Source organism: Dermacentor andersoni, chromosome 1, assembly GCF_023375885.2.
Source record: "Dermacentor andersoni chromosome 1, qqDerAnde1_hic_scaffold, whole genome shotgun sequence".
NCBI lineage: Eukaryota > Metazoa > Arthropoda > Arachnida > Ixodida > Ixodidae > Dermacentor > Dermacentor andersoni.
The window spans coordinates 264,496,710-264,514,529 of record NC_092814.1 but is presented as its reverse complement, the minus strand read 5'-3'; the positions used below and the strand labels follow the sequence as shown (position 1 = coordinate 264,514,529).

General features: G+C 43.2%; 1 protein-coding gene across 4 annotated transcripts in view; it reads left to right on the top strand.

Annotated features, from left to right (window-relative positions):
* Fdh (alcohol dehydrogenase class-3 Fdh) overlaps positions 1–17,820 on the top strand; it is a 72,528-nt gene that overhangs the window by 11,696 nt on the left and 43,012 nt on the right. For 3 of the 4 annotated variants that reach the window (XM_050196344.3, XM_055063083.2, XM_055063082.2), the window contains exon 3: positions 5,184–5,325. In XM_050196344.3, the coding sequence (XP_050052301.1) occupies positions 5,184–5,325 (142 nt within the window). Of the gene's footprint in view, positions 1–5,183; positions 5,326–12,637; positions 12,875–17,820 lie in introns of those variants that run through there. The other variant, XM_055063084.2, reaches the window with a different exon arrangement.

Genomic DNA, 17,820 nt, shown 5'->3' with positions numbered 1-17,820 from the left:
GAATTGGGCATGCTCTCAGGAATGGAGGATGCCTAAAATCAGTGAAGAAACTAGGAAGCAGAAATAAGATGTATGCGTTAAGAGACAAAGCCGGCAATATCATTACTAATATGGATAAGATAGTTCAAGTGTCTGAGCATTTCTATAGAGATTTATACAGTACCAGCGGCACCCACGACGATAATGGAAGAGGGAATAGTCTAGAGGAATTGGACATCCTACAAGTAACGCCGGAAGAAGTAAAGAAAGCCTTGGGAGCTATACAAAGGAACCGAACTGCGCGTCATCCCTTTATTCCGAGGTTTCTATGCAATTATTTCTCAGCCTCTCTTTAATTATTGATGCATGTCTGTCATTTTATATGCGCTCAACATGCAGTTATTTTCCAGCTCACTTACTGCCTGCGAGCACAGCGTTAATGCGCCCAAAGAAAGAAGTGCAAACATGCTGACGCACATCAAACTTTATTACCACATCAGGCTTGTTCAAGCTTATATTTCAGGCTTTTAAAGCTTTAGCTGCTTCCGGGAGAGTGGCTTCACGAAGAATGTCTTTGCCATGTGATTCTTGTCTGTTACAGACAATGCATAATTGGTGAATATCGGCCTGAAATATTTTGTGCAGACAATCTTTTTAAGAGCTGCAGCTGGTGTGCTCAGGGCAGGTACACATCAAAACTGCACAGTCTGCCTGTACCGGTACAGCATTCTCAACGACTTCTTGCAGTGGCTTTGCAAGGTTTCGTCTGTTGCTCAGGATCACTTCAACGTACATTTTCAAGGCATGCAGCACGTGTACAAGTTGACTTGAAGGGTACAGGAGCCCTCCTCTGTCCTGATGCCGGATCAGACTGTCACTTGGTGAAGCAGAAGATGACTTCGATGCAAGTGAAATACAGCTGCTGCAGTCAATCTGTTCTTGAACAACATGAGCCAGGTAGCCTCCGACCATCGAGATGGCTTCCATGTCTACCGTTGGAAGGAGGCTGGCTGGTTTTTTCAGCCAATCTTCAAGCAGCCTTGTTGCTTCTGCTGGAAAGTGGCCTGAATGATCGTGTGTCTTGATTCACCCGCATTATGCAATGCCCCTGATGCATGACTTGTGGTGTCAACTACATTGCTGCTTGTAGAAGATGAAATAATACCAGTCCTCAGCACCTTTTCAATCCCAGAAAGAACAGCTTGGGCATCTGTCTGATCATTGTTGCCAGCAGATCTTCGGAGCCATCCAAAAAAGGACTCTAGTATTTGGTCTTATGAAAGCTTGCGTGTCAGCACAACTGTTATCTCCGACCACGTTGGCCGAATTTTTGAGAAGTTCGTTACTTGGTCCAAAAGTATACTAGCACCCAAGTGCTTTTCATTTGCTGCTTCCACAACGCTGGAAAAAGCAGTCGGGTAGCTGTCTTTTTTTAACTGTAGCAGTTCCTGTTTATACCTGTCAACAGTCTGCTGCAGTCGCTCAGTCTTGGCCTTTAGGTCACGCTCTCTTCGTTGCCACCTCTGATGTTCTACTACCGAAATACACTGAACACATCAACCTGGATACTTTGGTGCTTTTTTTGGCATGCGCGCGGCAGGCATGTTCGACTCAATTTTGTGCTGAGAGTGAACATAAACAACTTCGCTGTCCGCATCCAGAGAAAAAATAACTGTTGTTGAAGTAGTGACTTCGTCCATTTTGGCACTCTGGGCAAGGCTGCCTGTGGTCAGTAGATTGGCAGTAGACATGGCAGAGGCACCAAGCGCACAGCAAAGAACTGCAGCTTCCCGTTTTTGCACGGCAGAGTCACTCCGCGGTTTCTTTGCAGCTGGCTGCATGTACTCCGGGTATTCATTGAAGACGCTGGGAGTAGCACCCCTTTTCAGCTTGTGAGTCTTGCATCCTTCTTTGTAGTCCATAGCAATGAAGTGCCGGCTACAAACTACCGAATAACGTGACGTTGTATTCGGTTTCTGGTCCTTCCTTGCGATTACTCTTAGCCAACTTTTTCGTAGCATTTCATCAGAAGGGATTTCATGAAAAGAAATGCCCGGAACTTTCTGTTTCGAGTCCGATTTGCTTTTTGGCACACAACAGTAGGCCATAATGGGGCCAAAACATGCGTGAGCTTGAAGCGCAGAACCGCCCGCACAGCTACTGTCGATCAAACAAGGGGTACCAGTGGTAGAACAGGCTGAACAGGCCTGGTCAGCCTAGCCGCCTGGCTGTTGTTGCCCAGGGCTGGCGACGCCACCATAAGGAAAAAACCGGCAGAGCAACGTTGCCAACCAACGGTGCTTCCCCTACCTTTGAGCAGGCACTCCCAAGTATAGAGGAGGCTCCTAGGTCCAGTTGTAATGTGCTTCACTGCATAACAAGGCTGTATTGCGGCAAAGCTGACCAGTCAAGTTCGAATTAGTTATTCAGCGGAGGCCAATTTAGAGATCGAAGTGATGGAAAATTGGGCCTATATGGTTGCTATGGTTGCCTGCCGGGACCTTCAATTGCGATCAAATTAACCGGAGTCGTATTAACGGAAGTCTGCTATACTGGTTGATCATTTATATTACCATAAGATTCACTCATACTTTCCAAAACAAGAGGCTTGATCGTGCAAGTAGCTTGCTTTTCTGAACGTTCGGTTGCCCTCTCTTTATTTGTCGGTGCCGCACTTTCGTCAGTGGTTGCCATTGCGATGGGGCGGGACCACACAATGCACATACGTCATGCACCTGTCAGTCATTCGAAAACTGAAAGTGTTGCTGCTAGGAGTGGAACAAGCGATGAGGTCATTCGCTTTGCTGTTTTCTTTGGAATGAATAGCTGTTGTGCTTGTAGCAGACGATGTGCTTGGGGTCGGCTCGTAGTGGCTGCTCCTCTTGTCGTCGCTTGCCCAACTTCAGGGGCTGGTGTCATGGGATGCATTTTTCTATATGAATACATGTTCCAACACCACTTCTGCAACTGCTTGGTGGGCATTCTTGGTAGCCAGCGATCCATGGCCTCAGGGCACAGAAAAAGGTCATCTATGCATCTATAACAGTGGTAGGTCAGCATCAGTGCTTTCCTCTTACAACTGAAGGCAAGACCAGCACTAAGACAGCTTATTCATGCCATTGCCATATTCCGCCTGTGCTTGCCCCAAGGACTGAGCCCAACCGAGTACCACTTTCATCAGATATGGTTGTTATTCCATAAAAGCAACAAGCAGGCTAGCGTTGAAGTGTGTGCAGGCCCAAGTGAACATTCTTATGTGATGACATGACAGAAGGGTGGACGAAATATGAGGTCCATTCAATTCGCCTGCACTTGCTGAACTAGTTCGTGTGGTGCTGCACTTCATTATTCACTTCACCAGTTCTCTTTGGCCAGAACTGGCCCTTATGCCATTAAAACCCACTAATTGTCATCATCGTTTCACCAGTTCAGCGTGACGGCATCTGCACGTCAGTATTCGTTTGCCAGTGCAGGCTTCGTCAGAAAGGTAGTGCAGTGGTTGTGCAGGTGGTGCTTTCCCAGTTCCACGCAAACAAGAACTAGCACTGAATTGGCAGAAACTTCGTTCACGAAGTGCAGGTCGACTGTAATATACCTATGAACATGTAGTAGCAGCCGACAAACAACGCTGTTTGTGTGCAATGCCACCAAAGAAAAATAATGAGGCTATTAAATTGTTGTAATATTCAAGCATAAGTTGAGCTGTGCAGATTATATCTTGCGAGTAAAAGAAAGGTTTCAGTGCAACATCATCATTTTTTAAGCTCCAAAAACATTCTACTGTTAATGTATCATCCCCAATTGAAGGCCATATTGGCGGCGCAAACTCCTGAGGCTGCGCTCACTCATATATTGGCTCTGCTCTCCCTCCCATTCTCAGGAATTTTGTGGAAAGCCCACTTTGTGATGTAGGAGCCAACTTGGATGTTCGGAAAACGAGCTGTTTGCATGATCGCGGCCAAGGAAAGGTGTATTGCTTATGTGATACAGCAAAAACTAGGACTTATCAGGGTGTCTTACAAAGTCTTGCTTAGTGTTGCAAATGTTCTTAGTTGAGAAATGGAGTGTATTAGTATTCCACATAGTCTAAGTGCTAAAAGTCTGTAAAAAATAATTTGACAAGTGTCATTGATAGTTTACAAAGGCATCATAGTTTTGAACTGTGTTTATAAGTACTCCACAACTAAGGTCAACAGCAAGGAAATATACAACCATGTAAAAAGCCTAGATTCGTGTTGTCTTAATGTGTAGGAGGATCCACACAATATTTATGCTTGAAATATGAGTGGATGCATCGCAAGAAAGCTTGCAAAAATAGAATTTCTTTTGTAATGAAAGTGGAAAGAAACACTGCCATTATCTCTTGCCAGAAATGGCACATAACTTGGAACATTGGCGTCCACAGTTTGCTGAAAATCTCAGAGGCCATGGTCTAGGATTTGCATTATATCTGCTAATTACTAAGTGTTCGTCTACTCAAGGGCTATTCAAAGATTGCTGATAAGAAAACTGGACAATTACCAACCCTGAAGCTTTACCAAGATTGCTTTAGTAGCATATGCTACTCACTCATAAACAATTTAACAAAAGTAGAATTTTGTTGCAGTCGGAACTTCATATAGGTGGTCTGTGGGAGTAGCTCATTTAAATTCGTGGGTTAGGTGAAGGAGAAAGTGACAAAGCCTGCTAATGCTTTCAACACTTGTTCTCCTTCTTTGCTGCTTGCAACATGAGTTCATTTAAAGGTTCAAAACAATGCAAATGGAACAAGAACAAAGGGCAGAAAGCACATTTGCACTGACCTCTGTCCTTGCTTTGTCTGTGCCGTTGTTTTGAGCCTTTAAACTGAGCCTTAGCCTACTTGCTAGCTTTCATGTTTGCAGAGGAAGGGGAGAGTGTTCACTAGTGCCAGCATAATGGAATTCTCTCTCTGATGTGCTTTTTCAGTTATGTCCTTTTGTTTTCACTTATGACCTTATTTGAACTTTCCTCTCCCATTTGTCTGTTTTGTTACCCTGCTTCTTTTTCAATGGCTGCAGGACAGGTCAGGTGTCCACTTTAAAGTGAGACAGTTATAATGTCCATTGCCCTTCCTTTCCTTTCACCCTTTTTGTCCTTCTCTGTAAATAAAATAAATTACTGGTACTACTACTTGTTTCTGACCATCCCTTTGTGAGTGACCCTTTTGAGTCTCAATTGTACAGGTTCTGCACACGGGTGTCTGCCACACAGATGCTTACACTCTTGAGGGCTTGGATCCTGAAGGCATGTTTCCATGCATCTTGGGCCATGAGGGAGGTGGCATTGTGGAGAGTGTTGGGCCAAATGTCAAGGGCTTCAAACCAGGTAAGTTAGCAGGTGACTTTGAACCTTATGAAACTTTTGGTTTCTACTGTTCTAACCCCATGTGTGGCATCTGACTTCTTAGCACTGCTGCTAGCTTCACCCTATACTTGTGCCATGTGTGCGGTAAATGACATTGTCGTGCAGAATGCGTTGGTGGGCTAATTGGTGCGAATCCATAATTACTTTGTTTGGCGCAAAACAATGGACATAAGAAAGACGACAGGACAAGGCGCTACTCTCAACTGACATTATTTTATTGCGTCACTCCTTTATAGAGAGCAGAATCCAGAAGAACATGCGCAGTGAGCACTATGTGCAGGAACCACCACAGCATCCAATCACCAGAGCGCATTCGTGTGGCAGAAGCCAAAAAACCATATTCAGCTCTGTACAAGGTTAGAGAAGGCACACTAATGCACTGCGAACCCAGTGACTGTATAGAAAAAGCTTCCGATAATTCTCGGACGGTGGTATCACAGCTCTTTTATTATGATAGCTCCTGTATCATGGAGCTATCACGACCAAGAACCAAGAACGATGCCTCCTGGATGGTGTGGATTGCCTTTGTAGGACCGTCACCAAGAACGCGCCACCTTCGACAGCTGTGATCAAGAGGGTAGTATCTTTCTTTAGAGACAATAAACTTTGGTTGTTCCTGAGTGATGAGAAGGGTAGTTTCGTGATAGCTCCGGCTGCTGTCTTGAACAAAGAAGCCATTCAGGCTGTGGACAAGAACTTCATTCTGGCTAACAAGAAAGCTCAGAAGGTAAAATGCAAAGTCGTTTCTTTGTTGGAAAATACAGGTCTCACCAAGGTTGTGAAAGATGTCAAACAATGTAAGGTGCTTGCTCTAGAGGTTTTTTTCAGTGCAAAAACGATCAAACTGGATGTGCCATTCCGTACAATAGTCAACTACAACTGTTGGCAGCCGCTTTGTTTTGCCATTTCTTGCAAAAACAGTCGAAGCATTTAACTATTGATGATCCCTATGGCTTAAAGAATTCTTTCGATGTTGTTTCCTTTCTGGAAGACAACCATTCAGTAGCCGAAATTTTTTTCTGTGGACGTTGAAGATCTTTATTACTCAATACCGCACAAGGAGCTATTTCGTAGTGTGATGACGTGCATCGAAGAGAGTAGTGAGGTAGATTTTCGCAATGCAACAGAGTTGTCCTTGAAAAATTTTTTGTCCGTTCTCAAATTTTATCCAAGTGCAACTTTTATCTGGTTCGAAAATAAGCTATTTATTCAAAAATATGGTGTGTGTATTGGTTCATGTGTGGTGCCTGCTCTTTGTAATATTTTTTTATTGTTTGTTGACCGCGCTGTTGAGAGTGCTTTGGACAATGACTTCGTTCAAATTTTTAGATATGTTGACGATTTTCTTGTTGTGGTAAAAGAGACTAACAATGAATGCTCCGGTATGGTAGCTGATAATTTAACTCTGTTCAGTGACAATGGCAAAGCTTTAACTTTCACACATGAGCTATCTAGGGACAGTAAACTCCAGTTTTTATATTTGCTGCTATCCTTGCAAACAGGCCACGCCTGTTCGATGTACTCGCCACATGCACGTAAGGAACTTTTACCTTATGCGTCTGCGCAGACAAAGATTGTGAAACGCGCCATTGCTTTGATGCATCTAGAATCTTCGTTAATGAAATCCTGTCATCACTCTGCGAACCTGAGTTTCATTGCACAGTTAAATAGGCTGTAGGCTGCGGGTTACCCAAGTGTGGTGGTGATGTCAGTTTCTGAGGTATTGCTTCAGAAACTGAAAGGGAAGCGTCATAAAAGTAACTGTGTTACACAAAAGAAGAGGCCTGAAGTTGTGCCGTATTGCCATAGAGTGGCTCACAATGTAAAGAATGTCACCACTAGAAAGCAAATCCCAGTAGTGCTTTCTGCTCCTCAGAAACTGTCAATGTTGTGCAGCTGTATTTCAAAAACAAGTAAATAACCAGGTTGTGAAAAGAACCACATGAAGGTTGTAGATTGTAGCGTTGGTGCGGTATATAAGATTCCGTTGTCATGTGGCAAAGTGTATGTAGGGCAGTCAGGCCGCTGTGTTAACGAGCGCCTTAGAGAACATGAGCGATCCATACCGACAGGCACAGGTTCCCATTTAGCTCAACATCGTAAAATATGCAAGTGCAAAGCTATGTTTCATGATACTATGATGTTGAAAAAGAGCCGTGATACCACCGCCCAAGAATTATCAGAAGCTTTTTTCATACAGTCACTGGGTTTGCAGTGCGCTAGTGTGCCTTCTTTAACCTTGTACAGCGCTGACTATGGTTTTTTGGATTCTGTCACATGAGTGCTCTCTGGTGATCAGATGTTGTGGTGGTTCCTGCACATGGTACTCACTGCGCATGTTCTTCTGGATTTTGCTCTCTAAAAAGGAGTGATGCAATAAAATGATGTCAGTTAAGAGTAGCGCCTTGTCCTGTCGTCTTTGTGTCCGTTGTTTTGCGCTAGACAAAGTAATTATGGACATTGTCGGGGTCAACAGGTTTACAGACAGCATAATTTCTTCATGCCCTTGAGTTTTTTTGTTTTTTTTTACTAACGTGCAACGTACCAGCAGAATTATAGTGTATTAAAAATTGTTTTAAAGAAAGCATGGCCACGCCAGTAGATTCATAAGACCTTTGATGCAATGTTAAAAAATAGGCTGGAAAGAAATTCGGCTGGTCATTTTTTCTCTCCTGTGTTTTGAAGGCGCGAAATTAGCCTATTTCAACTTTGTTATCATGAATATTGTCTTGTAAAAGGAACATGAAAGTGCGAGCAGACAAATAGAGTAAGGAGTTCCGACTGCCAAGAATCAGGGGGCATCACAGCTGGAACAGGACATTCATCTAACAGCTTCAGCAAAGCTGCTGCCGTCACTGACGCAGTGGCAGCTCGTAGAATAGGACACATTGTTTGTTGAAATCACTAAGCATGCTCCAGAGTCGCACGTACAAATGCACTTTTTGCACCTTCAGTCTACGTATATAATTACCCAGAATTCTACAGAGATGTATCAAAGTCGCATGCCAGTGTATCTCATGCAGCAATAGATCCAATGTTTTCAGCATCTGATTTCCTTCATCCAGAAACCAGCATATTCACTGCAGAAGCCTATGCAGTGATGGCGGCTGTGAAACGTATTAGAAAAATAGTCTACAAACAGCCGTTATATTCACAGACTCCTCAAGTATCAAAGTGTTAAACACTGAAAACATAAAAGGTCCTGTAATCAACTACCTTTATTTGTTGCTATGTACAACTTATGCATCTAAGCAACATATTATAATATGTTGGGTGCCTGGGCACAGAGGCATCGAGGGCATGTTCTTGCAGATGAAATGGCTACATCCATAAAATGAAAGCTGGCAATTTGTCCATTCCCATTACAGCCACACACTTGAAGCCTGTCATACGTAAAGAACTGACGAAACTACGTTTTGGCAACACTTGTGGGACGTGGAAACATTGAATAAGCTCCACATAATTAATCCACATTTAGGGAATTGGTCAACATTAACAAAGTCACAATGTGATGTCATATCGTGTTGACTGAAAATAGGGCATACATACGATACCCAATTTTACTGTTTGACTGGTGCTCAACCTCAGGTCTGTGGTAGATGTGGCAAGAGGCTAACTGTCCTCCACGTCTTGCTGAAGTGCTGTGAAGCTGAACGGAAAAAGCACTTTTCTCAAGTGCACCAGCAGCATATTCCCTTACGTCTGGCTGCGAGAACCGTTCTTTGAGACCAAAAAGCAGGGCTTAATTTTTAAATTTTGTGTTACATGTTATTAGCCCAAAAGATTTGTAGTACGCCCTCTTTCTTGAGGGTGCTACTGCAATAGTAGTGGTTTGTAGAGCACATGTCTCCAGGCCCTTTGTTCAAGGACCCCAGGGAGTCTTTTGTGCCAATGACATTGACATACTTTATTATATTATTCCTTTATTGATTATCTTTTATGGTCATTGCCTACATCAACAGTCATTCTCATTATTTTAGTACTACAGTCGCCGACCAATAAATCGGACACCGATAATACAGTCCTGCTCGATAATTCGGACAGCTTCGCGGCACTGCCAATGGCCCCATAGACTTGATCTGTAAAGAAGACCGATATTTTGTACAGTCGCCAGCACTACATTCGATTTATTCGGACTCCGTCCCTGACTGTAGCGTACGCCGACTCTGCCACCGTTATCTCCTCTGGCAACCTCGAAAAGACATCAAGTATGGCCTGAGAAACCTGAGACATCAAGTGTGGCCTCGGAAATTACATGCTAGATGGTAATCCCTGAGGTCGCAGCACTACACCTGCAAATGCCAAACTTGGAGGCTTTGCCTGAATTTAGGTCGCATCATTATCACGATCATCATACCCTATTCCGGCAACCCCACGCATGGCCTTCTCTTGCCATTCTGTTTGTTGAGTTTGCCTTTTGGGCAGCATTTGCTATTCTGTGCTTGTTTGTTTAGTTTGCGTTCCAGACAGCGCTTTGCTGGCTCCAACACGTGTTTCTCATGAACTTATCAACAAACCGCGTCAAATGGCACCAACGGTGCCCTCGCAGTCCAAACGACTCCACAACTGGAAGAGCCTGAACCTGCCGCCTACCACAACTTGCTCGTTTGACGACATCATTGATGACCTGCTAGGCTGCGGTGGGCCGATTTCTGCCACCGTTACATTTGAAGACTTTGCAGACGGCAACAGAGCAGTGTTATCGTGTGCCGAACTGAACGTTGACGAAATAATTGAGCAAGTTCTCCCATCGTCAAACAGCGACTCTAACTCGGATGATGATGATGACGACGACGACGTGCCGTGCACTCCGTAGCCTTCACATGCAGACTCGAGCCTTTGTAGTCCTTGCATCGGTATACAGTGACAACATAAAACTGGCAGAAATACAGGCGTACTTGGTTGCCCGTAAGCTGAAGTCCGTGCAGCAGCGAATTGAGCATTTATTCCCTGCACAGGGGCCTTAAAACGTAAATAAAATTATCTTTCTTTTTGGATACATTAGTATTTTCGGATATTTGATAGGACTTATTTACGTTCCTCATGGAGTCCGAATTATCGGGCGTCGACTTAATATATAATTTTAAGTTCAGAGATGTTATGCTAGTTTATGTATCATGCAGCCAAGCGAGTGTTTATTCGATGTTCTTAAATTTCGAGCAACTTCTTCTTGCCTGTAGACACCATTCTACACAGAGTGGAAATTTTTAGTTTCCTTTGCCATACCCAGACTAGCAACCGAGAACAAAACACTTCATCACTTCGCTAATCCACCATTGAACGAGCATAACAACCTAAAACACATGCTTGATAAGATGTCACCTTTGAGTTAGGGAAACACAGGAAAACAGATGTACAGCATACTGTGACAACTGCGTAGCACCATAGCCGCTCAAGACAAGGCAGTATCAAATGGAAGCACTCAATTTAAGTTTACAACACTTGTCAAACAACCGAGCAATACACAGTGCATTTTTAGAATCACACTGTGACACGCAGTCTTTGTTCTATTCTTATCTGCTATGTGGTCCCCTTCATGTACATAAGAGCCACTGATGCTGATTGTTTATCGAATTTCATCGGCACATGGTGTGTTGAATCAGTGCTAGCAATCTGGAGGAAAGGAAGAGGGGAGAAGCACTAGCAAAGGTCTGTTGGGGAGGGGTAGGGCACGGCGGAGTGCTGTGCTCGCAGATTCATAGCAAATGCATTGGTGAGTGCCGAAGTTGGTGCTCCTGTGTATCTTACTCCATGATTTGTTTGCGTTAATGCATTTCTCTTACTATATGTGATGGCAGTGATAGGGCTAGCAAGAAAAAAATGATTTTTTATTTCTTTCTTGTGTGTGTATGTTGCTTTTGAAGTATAAACAACTTCCATGGTTCAGGAATGTTTGTGTTGGCTTGTATATTGTAGGTGGGCGTTACTAAATAAAATGTTTCAAAAAGTTTCAGTTGCCTTTCAGCTGATTCTTCAGGTGCTATTTTGGGCAGTTATAGGAGCAATGATAGATAAAGTACAAGCACTCCAAACTTGAGTTAGTGATGCAGATGCCGCAGTGCAAGTATATTCTCAGAATGTGAGGCCAATGTGTGCTGCTATTTCTGATTGTAGCTGTTTTCAAATGGGGCAGGCAGTTTGAGCTGTGGCTACATCTCGGTCGCTTTTTATGCTGTTGTTAGGCTATTGTCACTTTAGTGTCAGCCATAAAATCAAACCTAGCTAGTCTTGCCATGCACTGCTGTTTCTCCTCATAAAGTCCATGCCTGACCTTGACTGAGTGGCAAGACACCAGAAGAAGAATTGATTCAGCTTCCTATATGCTTGTTCTGCTAACTTTTGTTCAATTCATTTCAAGGAATGATGAACGCTGTGTCAGTAAATTTCATTACCTTGCTTTTGATAACTCTTGACATGTGTACTGTATGTTCTCGTGTGAGGGCCGCACCTTGTTTCTTAAATTAAGGTCAGAATTTTTGTGGTGCAACTGATACAAGTGTAAAAAATAAACCTTTTAATAAATAAATATAATAATAAAATAAAAATAAATCTGCTTTTGAAGAACAGACATGCTTGCCGCCATACTAGACAACTTTGTGAAGCCTTTACTGCACCCTTGTTTGCTACGTGAATTGTCATCGCTGGCACATTACTACGGGGCTAGAGTCTGGTTCTTACCACATGTGCTGCATTACAAGATGATGCCATCCTTGGACGTCGCACTGCTTGTCAGGTTGCACAGTGAAAAAAAAAAAAAAAAAGCATTTTAGCGCGAAATGTGAACAAAGTGTTTCAACTGATAGTGCCCACTAAGTCTTGACGAGTGCTTAGAGCCATGATAACTACATATATAAAAAGAATGCAGGTTCGGTTAGTGATTATAGATTAGACTGTCTTCTCTCTAACAATCTGCAGAAACAACCACAGAGGTGACTGATATGCCTCTATGCACTGTGCTCATACATTGCTGTTTAAAGGCCCTTGGATGACTTGTTGCATGGGGTCTGACTTGCACTTGGCAACAAAGGACAGAGTACACACAGGGTGTCTCGGCTATCATGCGCAGAGTTAAAAAAAGCAAAACACGGATCATTATGTGTCATTAACACAAAGTGCATGCTGTGTAGTCTTCTTGAGAAACCGTCAATATTTTTTAGTCATTGACATCTAATTATTTAATTACAATTATTTATGTAACTTCTTAATTGTCATTCTAATTGTCAAGATGTCTATTAGGTGGTTGTAGAGAATCATAAGACGTCAAAATGGGGTGTTTCCAGCAAGGTACACATCGCATGTCTAATGTTTTTTTTTTGGCAAGTAAGAAAACCTGTAAGAAACCACGCGACTGCGTGCCCATGTGCATAGACTAGCAGCGTCATCGGCGAGCTTCCCGCCACAAGACTGAAATGCGGTTAAGACGAGACGGAGATGCCTCTATGCATTTTGTCCATGGCACAGAGATGGCACTGCGCGGCTGTGGCTGACGAGGTGTGCACTTGTGGAAAAGGTATGCAGCACAGCCAGTGCATGAATAATTTTTTTTTTTCAATATTTTAGCCCAAATTTAGTTATAATATACAGTATACAGAGAGTGTATACGTTTAGAGAAAGGGTTCAAGGCTGCATCTTCAGCCTGATAAGAATTTATATTCAGGAGTGAGAGAGTGGCGTACTCATCACCAAATGAAATGCAATTTTCTGTTCACATGACCTTCACTGCATCCTCCAGCTCAGTGAGGCCTGCATTCCATGTGACAGAGTAAAAACAAGCTTTTGGCATGTTCACTCTGACACCTGCCATATTAACTAGGCAGGAGTGAAATGTTTTCAGGGTGCAGACATTGGACACAGAACATTCTGAAGGCCATGCACTCATATTCTCTCATTTCATTTGTTGACTGCACAAGCGGTCTTTTCCATTATGTGGGCGACAAAATTTCATTGCATGCTCATATGAAGGTCTAACACTGGCCTTGGTGGTTTCATATTTATAGGGACACTAAAGGCAAATATAAAGTCAATGTGGACTTATAAAATGCCATTCCGGAAACCTCACAGCACTTGTTTCAAGTCAATATAGGACTTGCTTTGAAAGAAAATCTCATCTGAAGGGTCCGCATACCTCTAGCGCAAGTCAAATCGCTCAGTTCTGAGCTGGGAGTCGTGATGTTTCATAAGCCATCACTGCCCTTTACTGCCTTTAGAGAGTAAAATGGCACCCGACAGCTGGTGCTAGGGTTTCTTGCGCAAAACACAAAAGCGTGGCCAGAATGGCCAGAAACCGAGCTAGGACAGAGCCGACAGTGGGAAAGAAAAAGCTAAAGCGCACATTGAATCATAAACACAATCTTCGACGCTTGTCACGATGGGCCTTATTCTCTGCTGCTTGCAGTTTGTGTAAGTTTCATGAGCCAGCAAAACCAGTGCAACACTATGCGATAACGAAACTACTGGAATGTGGAAGTACGGGTGGTGCAGAGTTGAGTGAAAACTAAACCTGTCTCTGCCCGCATCTTTGTCAAGGGTAACGCCAAAGGTATTTTTTCTAAGAATTGAATTGAAGTAGACAAGTAGCATTTTCTTTCCGTCTTAAAATGCAATGCAAGGATCTTCTTATTTTGAGTGGTTGAGTACTACAGTAGAAACCGCTTATAATGATACTGGTTTTAACAATGTCAGATTTTACAATGAGCAGCCGATTCACCGTAAACTTTTGTATGTGTTCTGTGGTAAAATAAAGTGCTTACGACAATGCTTCCACCGAAAGGATAATAATGCAAAATCCTCGGGATAAAAACATTTGAGCCACTTCGCCACACCTGCATTTGCGCCCTGTACCACCCCACATTGCATGCCTTCGTCATATTGCCTCGAAAAAGAAAACATGAGCCATTTCGACACACTTGCCCTTGTGTCGTGCATCATGCACAGTGCGCCTTCGTCGAATTGCATCGCTGGCCTTGCTCACCCCTCACCCACCTCCCTTCCACACTCTCGCAAATGTGGGAGGGGTGGAAGGGAAATGGGAGAGGGGTGACAAAGGTGTGCCGTGCAGGAGGTGCGGCACAAAGGCAGGTGTGGGGAAGCAGCTCACATTTTTTTTTTCTTTTCCTGGATTTCACGTTCCTGATCTTTTTGGTGTAGACACCGAGTAGCCAGATTTAATTGTTATAGTTGATAACGTGGCATGGGAACATTGTAGGAAGCAGTTAATTTACCATAGAACACACACAAAAGTTCACAGTGCAGCTGCCACTCCTTCTTATATATGAGTATTGTTGAAATGAGTATTCCTATAAGTGGGTTCGACTCTACTTCTAATTAAAATGTTTGAATGTTTGTACCCTCTGCTCTTTTCGTGCAATCTAGTTGGCACAGTAAACTCAGTTGTACGAACATCGGTTTAATGAATATTTCGGAATAACAAACCTTTAGGAAATCCCTGGTGGTTTTCCTATGTATTCTATACAAAAATCTTTCAGTTAAACGAATATTTGAATAGCAATTATTTCACTTGAACAAACTTGATCAGTGGCCCCTGGTTCGTTCTTGAAATCAGTTCAACGAAGTTTTGCGCTCTGCAGCACTGGCGTAGCCGATGCACGCCACCCCCAAATCACCCCTCCAGTGGAGTAACAGTAACACCTGCTACAATTAGAAACTGCTGGCACAAATCCTGTACAGTGAAGGTGAGCAATTTTCCCCCTGTGCGGTGAAAGCAAGCAAGGGGAACAGCGCAATGAGGTGATCAACCCCAGGATGTGGACAGAGGTCTGTCACCAGCTGGATGTTGACAGCAACACTTCGTTTGAAGACTATGTGCACTATGACAGTGAGCTCATTACCTCCTCTGAACTATCGGATCTGGAAATCGTTTCCAGTGTTCGTCCCAAAGAGAAGAGTGTGACGAGGCAGATGCAATGGCAGAGTCAAATTCAAATCCTGCAACTCTAGCCGAGGCTGTAGGATGCCTTGGTAAGTTGCGAGACTTCATGTCTCAGCAACAAGCTGTGCCAGAGTAAGTGCACAAAAAGATAGATTCTCGGACAGCTTTGTTGCTTCTTGTGCTTTAAGAGCACCAGTGCAAATGAAAATTGAATTTTTTTTTTTTTTTCAAAATGACATAGGCAGCAACGTAACTGTTAGGCACTTCGTATATATCGATTTACTTAATTCCATAAATTGCATTTCACACTTTTGACTCGATGTCTGCTGTGCCCTCTGCTGTTCCATGTTTTAGTGAATATTCAGTTTAGTGAACTTTCAGTTAAGTGAACTATTTCCTTGAGCCCCTTGAAGTTCACTCAAGTGAGAGTTCACTGTACAGTGAAACCTCGTTAAACCGTAGTTGGCCGGAAAGTACGTACTAAACAGTAGTACTACTTAACCGAAATAGCGTGAGATCACCCACTTACCTGTCAAAAACAGAACTCTGAAAGAGTGCTATGAAAGGGGAAAAAACATGCAGTATTTATTTACTTCGCGCGACAAGCATGCTATTTTCGTTTGATGCCGCGGCGGCCTAGAAGCGTCGACGGCAGCCTCAAACTTGCCGACGCTGTGTCGTAGGTTTGAAGCTCAGTAAGTGTATGTTTCTCAAAACCATGCATTGAAAAACCTGTTTATATTTTCCAAGTTCCCAATGAAATATTGTAAAGCTAGTCATGAGTATGGTGCTGGTGATACCTTACAGTAGGTGCTACTGAAGCCACCTGATGCCTTTGATTTGGCTACACTTGATTACATTGACTTAAGCTAGTTAGCTTCACCTAAAATGTAGATGACAAAGAGATGATGTATGTGAATCACTTGGCACATGGCTCTTTTCTTGAGTAAAATTTCTGCCAAGTGCACATGGGAGGACAGCATTGTAGATTGAGTGTTGTTTCTTCATGCCAAGGAAGTTGCCAGCTCACAAGCCATTTCATTGTAGCGTTTATCTATGCAGGCTTTTGTGCATGCCTCTCTATGCTCGGGCATCCTTGCAATGTTTTGAGTGCACTTCCAGGAGTGAAATTGAGTGCTATATCTATCCTCAGGGTTGTACATCACAGTAGACTTCATAGAAAGGAGTCTAGGCTGCATTTGGGTGAAGCTTGGTCTGCATGCTACTTGAGAGGACTGTTGCAGCAACTTTTTCGTTGTTGTATTTGTTTTGAAATATCATGGATGTTAATTTGACATGAGTATACTTTCTATCAAAAATGGGATGAATCACAATTGCATTGACTTTCAGCACAGTCAGCAAAAATATGAATGCATCATTTAAACACATGCGTGCATTGTCATGTACTGCATCGAAACTTGTAGCTCATAGCAGTTTACACCAGTATTGATGGGGTCACCGTATCCTCTTTTTCTGCGTTTCACAAATTACTCTAGGGGGGTAACAACAGTGGTAGGGCTCAGCACACCATGGTTGTTGTGCAGGTATGTGGCAGCCGCATCTGGTTTGAGCATAAGAAAACAGTGCATGATAACATGTATGTGGGGAAAGCATTTATGCAGGCCAGCTTGGTGTGTAACACTTTCTAGCTTGGCCAGCTAGAACATGCTAGATAAAGTGGGGTTTCCAACCTTTTGTCAACTTCTTGTCTGGGCGATGGACGACCATGACGTCTGCCACAGAAAAAGGCAAATGATTACCCCTGTGCAGAGAAAAAGGGGGGTAAGTGGTGGTAAAATTTAAAATTATGGGGCTTAATCCCTTGAAACCTTAGAAAAGGGCTGCAAATGAATTTTACCCTCCAGGAGTTCTGGTGCTCCTAAATATAAGTACTCAAATGTATGTGCATTTTTCCCCCATCGAAACTTAGCCTCTTTGGCTGGGTATTGAACTTGCAACATCGTGGAGACTTTCACATGGCTCCATCTGCTCTGGATCAAAGAGAGTTGTGCAAGGTTGGCGGGATTTCATGTGACTTGCTCGGTGGTACTGGGTAGCAGATCCACTTCTTGCTCACAACCCTTGACAGAAAATTCTTCTCTCCCAAACCATCTGCCACGGGTCCACTTGCCAGACATGAAGCTTTAACATGCAAGGTGTATAGCCACATCAGGATGTGAATGTTCCGACAAGCTCTCGACTCCCGCAGAATCGCACATCAATGATCCATACAATGGCATTTACAGTATACCTGAATATTAAGTTGAAAGTCACTTTAGTGCGTCTTTAGTCTAATGGAGGTGCCTAATTTGTTGTAGAGAACTTTGATAGTTTTGTCATGAGTAGAAACATGTGCTTGTGTGTGTTGCTCATTTCTGAAAGAGAGAGAGAGGCTCTTTATTGGAAAGCAGATATTTTTGCTGGTGTGTGCATGGCTGCTGACTTGCTACTTTGCATAGGAGAGGGAATTAAGATTCCATTCCATTTATGTGAAAATGTTACTGTTAATGGGCTAGTGCGCTACTGGAAATTGTTTTTCTCTGCATACCTTGCTTTTGTATGGCATA